The following is a 7,495-nucleotide window of genomic DNA, read 5'->3' as shown; positions in this document are numbered from 1 at the left end:
TTGCATTGCCCAACACTAACCTCTATTCTAATTTTTTTTTCATAACATCAATTTTAAGTTATCTATGACTTAGTTTCTACCTATGCATAATATAATTTGTGAAATGACGTCTAATCCAGGAATAAGTTACAATTGACCCCCATCTTCAAATTCATAGCACAATATTGATCATGCTTCAGTGATTTAATTTGGAAAGACTATTCATCATACATCCATGATGCCCAAAGTATGAATGAACAATTTCCATCACATATCATTTTTCTTAAAAAAATGGATATCCACTAGTAACTACATAATTACATAACACGTTCTTCAATTGCTTTGGATTCTTAGATCTCATTCCAATAATTTTTTTCTATTTTTTCCATGGAATTTCCTTATTAAATGTGCAATGTACCTTACCCGCAAGGTTATTCTCACATTCCTCATCAATGCAAATATCATCAACTACTTACATTATGTGTATTAGCTTTTACTTCAGCTTCCTTATCAATAAATAACTTACTCAAAAAAATCATTCATAGTCTTGTTTATTTCATAATTCCTTCATCCAAGTCAAATGAGAAATTGTCTATGTTTATGTCATCTTTTTTCGGACCACAAATACCTGATTCCACCTCATCAGGACTAACTACTTCATTTTCACTAGATTCTAACCAATCGTATAAATCGTCACCAAAGTGGTCAATGAATAGTGAAGTACCTCCTCCCCCACTGCATGAAATATCTATGCACTTGATATAGTCTACATCGCATTTTGTATGCCGAATACCAAAATGAATGGGTTTGTTAAGGAGACAGTAGTACATTTTTGCAAAACGCTCATCCAAGAAACGTTCAAGAAAAGTAACAAAGTCAATATAATTCATACCAACAAAATCGTGGTCGGTAAATACGAATTTCTTGCCTTTAGCATACTTGAACGAACATCGAATAAAATACCCGTCAAATGTAGGTTAATTTTCAGATACTAAGGATGTCCTTGATCATCTGCCACCGTATAAGATAACTGAAATAATTTTCCTTTACACAAAATAATAAGCAAATCTATTTGAATATCTATGCACTTGACATAGTCTACATCACATTTTGTATGCCGAATACCAAAATGAAAGGGTTTGTCAGGGAGACAGTAGTACATTTTTGCAAAACGCTCATCCAAGAAACGTTCAAGAAAAGTAACAAAGTCAATATAATTCATACCAACAAAATTGTGGTCGGTAAATACGAATTTCTTGCCTTTAGCATACTTGAACGAACATCGAATAAAATACCCGTCAAATGTAGGTCAAATTTCAAATACTAAGGATGTCCTTGATCATCTGCCAGCGTATAAGATAACTGAAATATTTTTTCTACATAAGTGAATCATTTTTTTTTACTTTAGATATAACCCTAGATGCAAATGCAAATCAATGTTTGTAAATGAGTACTCATAAATGAGAGGGCAATCGATTTTGACTCTCATACTGACTTCACTTAACACGTCAATTCACATGCTATGTATGTTTTATAACGGACAACCCAATTGAATAGATGATATTTCCTTATTTAACCCATTATTTGAAAATTTAAGAATCTATATTCTAGAACATTTAAAAAAATGAATAGTGACCTTTTAAAACCAAAATTAAAAGTTAGCGGATGAATTAACGACAATAACCCATATTAAATATGGCATATTTTATTCAATAACTCAAATTAATAGGCCAATAACTCTTAAAAATAATTAACTAGAATAATAAGCTACAAGTTTTTTAAAAAGAATCCCCTCCCACCATAAATCCGCTCAATTTGAATACTGTAGAGAGCGCAATCATTATAATCGAACATGGCCATTAATGGAGGTAGAGTAAACCCCCCTTCTCACACAAACAAACAAACACAGATTTCGTTTGTTTTTTGTCATCATTTGAACTCTCTTCTTTTTGAATTTGCTTGCCATTCACTCATTATTCGTCACAGTATCATTCCTTCTCCTTTCTTGTACACATCAAACTGATTTGATGTTTTGACTCGTCCAATCAAAACTACCATACTTTTGGATCTGATTGGCGCGCTTAATTGATTTCGTATACTGTTGGTAGAATCGTATCAATTTGGACCTGAGATTCGATTGCAATATGTGATTCCAACGTAAATTTGGCAATTTGTGATTCGAGAAACGATTATCGTGGACCATAAGTTAGGGTTTACATGAAGCTACGAATGTAGAAGTATATGCAAATGCAACAGCAGCTGCAATCGAGTACTGATACAGCTGAAGTTTGGAAGGAGAGGTGTGATCATATGTATCAGCTGCGGCGGCCTGAGCCGGAGATGGAGCCAAAGAGTCGGAAAGTTCCGGTGATTTACTATCTCTGCCGAAATCGACAACTTGAGCATCCACACTTCATTGAAGTCCCTCTCGTTTCACCAAATGGCCTTTACTTGAGAGGTGCATACTTTCTTACAGTTTGAATCAGCATTCTGCATTTCAAACAGCTTCATCACGATTTGTTTTCGTAAATTTTCTGTTGCAGATGTAATTGAAAAATTCGATGCTCTGAGAGGGAAAGGCATGTCTTCAATGTATTCATGGTCTTCCAAAAGGTTAAATCATGTTATCCTGCTTGTAAAATTCGCGATTCCTTATCATATTCGTGTAGCTGGATAGATCATGTTCTTCTTGATGATGCAGAAACTACAAGAATGCATTTGTGTGGAATGATCTTAGTGAAGATGACTTGATTTTTCCCGCTCATGGTAACGAATACGTTCTCAAAGGCTCCGAACTTATTAGGGAAGAAAACAATCCAGGTGAAAAATAGTTCAACATTCGTTTGTTAATCAATCAATCGATCATACACTTCAATAACACTAACGTTGAAATCACATATCGTTCCCAGGTCGTTTTGCTCCTAAATTGCAAAATTCAAAACAAGATGACTGTTCATCTTCAACAAAATACAAGATCTACAAGAGTCATGATATTACTGATGCTTCAACTCAAACGGATGAATTCGTAAAAGTTCAAAAACCTCAAGAAATTTTCACAAGAAGCATAGAGTCATTAATCAATGACTCTCCTCTTAAACATATCCAGACACATTCATCCCCTCCATCTTCTTCCTGTTCATCTGCCGGAAAGGCCGACACCTTGGAATCTCTGATCAGAGCCGATGTAAATAAGCTTTACAGCTCCGTCAAACTTGAAGAAGAACAACAGAGTCAAATCCCGGTCAACACAAAGCTTAGAGCTTCGAATAAGCTCCTGCAACTAATCTCCTGTGGGACACTTTCATCAGAAGACGACAACTTTTGCAGAATCTCATCTTTCAGATCGAGGTCATTAGATTCAAAGTATCGATCTGGTTTACTCTCATCATCTGTAATGTTGGGGGAGCTTGAGTGTTCATCAGAAAATAAGGATTACTTATTGCTCAAGAAAGAAGCCATGGGTTGCCTAAAACGATCTTCTTCCTACGCTGCTAACAGGTATGTCTTGTGTACACATTACTTTTATCAAATCCTTCTCCATTTTTACACAAGTTTCCGGAATTCAGGATCAATAAGAGAGATTCATTTCTAACAAGGACAAAATGCAAGAAACAATCCAAGAGAATGGAATCATTCAGAGAGAATAAAGAGAATGTCATCAAAATCGAAGAAAGTTAAGTTCTAATTTTTGTTTTAATTCAACAAAAACTATGTTCATGTTGTTGAAAACTTGAATTTGTATTTGATTTCTTTCTAACAGGCTTGCTTCAGGAGCTCGAGTCATCATAACTTCATAAGCACCTTATGATAACAAAGGTTAGTAATTGTATGGCTATTATTCAAGATGGAATAATTGTTTTGGTTTCATTGGGGGTATTTTGGCAAATTGGTTCTTCATATTTGAAAGAGAAAGTGAGCCAAAGTACACTTCAGTGATGGGTTCATGTACACAAATAGGGTCACCTCTGTTTTTGGGTCTTTCTTTGCATTTTACAACAATGGAATAAAATGATTTTTGTTCCATTATGGCATATGATTTATTTTTAATATATGTAATATTTTATGATATATCAAATCAAATAACATAAAGGAACTTGAATAATGAATAGTACTTTTGCCTATGAAGTAGCATTGACTATGTGTGTACTTTAGACTGAATGCAACTTGTACTATGTGGGGGGTGACAAGCGAATAAACCATCCTAATTATTTTGTACTTCTTACACATGATTGCCTTTTTTTGCTAAAAAAAAAACTCTTTGTAACATTTTATTATATAACATCTTTTAAAGCACGTATATTTGACTTAATTACAATCCTCCTCAGAAGCCGAAGGTGTGCATTCAGATGAAGGAGCTCCTCTTATTTGTCTTGTATTGTAACAATTACACTTTTCACATTTATGCCCCACTATGTGAAATTGCACTCTTGATATCTTCTCACAATCATTGCATAATATCCACACCTATTTCATAAACAACCACAACACCCCATTTCAATTTTAGTTTTTTATCCAATTTTTTTATCTAAATGAATATATATAAAAAAAACAAGTCGCTTTTATACTTACCATTTTGTTTCTATACGACTGGGGCATAGGTGTCACTTCAACCTAGTTAACAGTAACAAACGTTATGATTTTTTTTTAAAAAAAAAAATTTAGTTGCTAAAAATGGTAAGAAAAAAAGGCTACCTCATGATCAAGCTTTCTCCAAACATCTGATAAATCACATACAGATTTTGAGCAAACAGGGCAAGAATACCGATGATGTTGTTCCATTTCTTTTAAGCAATCCAAATGCATTGTATGCCCACATTGTAAAATTGTAAGATCCTTTAATGTGTCAAACAAGAACTGCATACAAAAAATAAAAAAGTCAATCTTTTCACTCTCAAAAGTCAAAATCAAGAAAAAATTTCTAACTTTGATTACAATTAGTTGAATCATGTTTAGTTATACCTCAGAGCAAATCGGACAATCGTGATGCATTGCCCTTTCTACACACACGTGTGTGTCTTTTATCACTTTTGAATAACAACATCCTACAAATATTTATCATAAGATTCATCAATACTTTATGAACACAAAAAATAAGGTTTTCAAGATGTTTATATATATATATATATATATATATATATATATATATATATATATATATATATATATATATATATATATATATATATATATATATTTACCACATTTGTCACAGTGAAAGAAATTCTCCTGTCCACCTGTTCTACATATGCCACATTGATCACAATGGTATTGATTCTTGGAAACCTGAAAATTGATTACAAACATGTTTGTAGCAAATTAGATAAATAAAGAACTATAAATGATAAATCCATATTTGGAAAACAATCTTGAAGCTTACGTCATCATCGAAGAATTTACATTTCTCACAGAAGTATTTCCCCATGCATACTCCACAATTGATGCAATTTTGTTGAACCTGAATTTTTTTTTGATGTTAAAACATAATTTTTTGTTATTGTGATGAATAGTAAAAGACTTACATCTTGTTCGGTTTCGCATAGAGAACATATAACCTAAAAACAATAAAATGAAAATTTGGATTAGAATTGTAACATGATAAAGCTTGAATGAAAACTCAACAAAAAAACTTACCTTCTTAACTTCATGTCGAGGAAGATCATGGCGAAAAACTGGATCTATGTCAATGGAATTCTGGTTTATCAAATGAAGTAGAAAGTTAGGAACTAATTAAATTCATGATTATCTAAATTATGTACAACCAAATCATGAAAAATATACCTTGGATTCGTTATGGCAATGGCGACAATTGAAAATTTCATCACAACATGGTGCCTTGATCTTGCATTTCCTCCTGTAATGTGAGCAACTAAAAAAAAAAAAAAAAAAAGATCATGAATCCCTAATGAATTTTTGTTTTCTTTTTTCTGTTTAGTTTAAATTTGAATGAAAGTGAAAGAAGGAACATATTTCATATTAACATACCCTAAATTGCCTCCTTCAACCTCCATCAAAGACGCTTGAGACTCCATTTCAGAGTTCCTTTTCTTCTTCTCTTTCAATTCTACCTGTTTTTCCATGTATACATTCATATTTCGCTTCAAATTTCAAAACAGATGACTAATTCACTACGAAAAAAATTACTAATCACAAAATTAACAAAAAAATTGAAAACTTCAAGGCGAATTCACAATCCCTAAACAAAACTTACAGCCGATAAGAACACGATGTTCAGATCTTAACACAGAACCACACGAACAAGTGTAGAAACAGCTTTGATTTATGTTAAAAACATTCACCTCAAAAACACGAAAGCTGAATCGAGTAATACAGATAGAATTAGGTGTTGCAATATCGATGTTTAAGATCTTTAAACAAACTAAATCGGTGATATACAGCTCGAAATTAGGTGTTTGATGTGTGTAATCAATGAATGTAAATGATCATTATAAAGCTGGAAATTTTTAAGCATTGATCAATGTAGGCGGTTACATACCTGATTTAGAAGAAATGGAAGCGATAAGCGAAATACGATGCGGTGATCTGTTGCTTGTTGAAGTTATGTTTTAGTGAATGGAATTTGAACAAGATAAAACGATAGACGGCATTGAAAAGTGCATGATTGCGTTTTATAAAGAAAAATAATATATATACAAAAAATCTCTAGTCCCATCACATGATCAAATGTTTGGCTTTGAAATCCCACTCGTTTATTTTTTGGCTGTGTTTACACGCACTATATTTTTTTAGGGTTAATTGTATCTATGTATTTGATTTTAGATTTACTGCCTAAACGGAATTAACGTGGGTGCAAATTGAGATTTAAACTGTGATAATATACGTTACGTGGTACGAAGTATATTTAAATATAAGACGGGTTTGATCTTAGATATAACAAAAAAATAGGTCAAGGGGGTCATGTCCGGGTTTAAAAGACAGAGCCCGTGGTTGTGGCCCCACTTATTTTGGATATGCTTTGGGTCGTATTAGGAAAAGGCATAATCATGGTTAAGCAATAAGGGGAAAAGATATGTTTCGGGTTTGGTCACGAACAACTTATGTTACTTGGCATCTCGAGTTGTCTGGCACTTGGAAGCAATGACGCCTTACAACTTTTTGGTCGATTCTTTAAGGCAGTTAGAGCTGGCTGACGGTTATTTTCAGAAACCGATTTTAACTGCAAAAAATTGTCATTTTCGTATATCTTATCGTATTTTTGGATGTATGAGTATACCATATATATACTTGTAAATCACAACTTTTGGAAACTTTGAAGGTCTTAAATATTTCATATTCTCTCATAACGTTGTTTTCATTTTGTACATAAATATGAAAATGTCCTTGAGGATTAATGCATATTAAATTTCTCACTCAAATATATGATAGAAATATCAATATAAAACTGAACTTACATGATCATCGTGATATAAAACTCCCTTCGCTATTCTATTCTAGTAACAGAAGAGTCGAAGTTCCAAACATAATATAATTCGATAAGATAAAACAACGGAAAAATAAC

At 32.7% G+C, this 7,495-nt stretch overlaps 1 protein-coding gene and 1 pseudogene across 3 annotated transcripts; one reads left to right on the top strand and one right to left on the bottom strand.

Annotated features, from left to right (window-relative positions):
- Positions 1-1,824: 1,824 nt before the first annotated feature.
- On the top strand, positions 1,825-4,027 carry LOC145157059 (protein SOSEKI 3-like; annotated as a pseudogene). The gene is made up of 5 exons (XR_013737070.1): positions 1,825-2,437; positions 2,523-2,592; positions 2,681-2,799; positions 2,889-3,653; positions 3,740-4,027. The product of XR_013737070.1 is annotated as a protein SOSEKI 3-like (transcript).
- Positions 4,028-4,059: 32 nt separating this feature from the next.
- LOC145157068 (CHY-type/CTCHY-type/RING-type Zinc finger protein) lies at positions 4,060-6,598 on the bottom strand. 2 transcript variants are annotated; one of them, XM_079076223.1, is made up of 12 exons: positions 6,473-6,598; positions 6,188-6,291; positions 5,962-6,044; positions 5,758-5,845; positions 5,611-5,670; positions 5,499-5,531; positions 5,357-5,434; positions 5,214-5,262; positions 4,939-5,021; positions 4,672-4,833; positions 4,549-4,590; positions 4,060-4,443 (listed from the first exon to the last, which is right to left on the bottom strand). In XM_079076223.1, exons 3-12 carry the CDS (start codon positions 6,006-6,008, stop codon positions 4,285-4,287), a joined length of 801 nt encoding a protein of 266 aa, XP_078932349.1. In that variant the 5' UTR covers positions 6,009-6,044; positions 6,188-6,291; positions 6,473-6,598; the 3' UTR covers positions 4,060-4,284. The 2 variants fall into 2 exon arrangements, with proteins under 2 accessions (XP_078932349.1, XP_078932343.1); XM_079076217.1 differs by having other exon boundaries at positions 5,178-5,262; positions 6,473-6,597.
- Between the last annotated feature and the right edge of the window lie 897 nt (positions 6,599-7,495).

The sequence above is a fragment of the Lactuca virosa genome, chromosome 1 (assembly GCF_052849685.1).
Source record: "Lactuca virosa cultivar CGN04683 chromosome 1, Lactuca_virosa_CGN04683_v6, whole genome shotgun sequence".
In the NCBI taxonomy this organism is placed as follows: Eukaryota; Viridiplantae; Streptophyta; class Magnoliopsida; order Asterales; family Asteraceae; genus Lactuca; species Lactuca virosa.
This window is presented reverse-complemented; position numbering and strand designations above follow the sequence as displayed.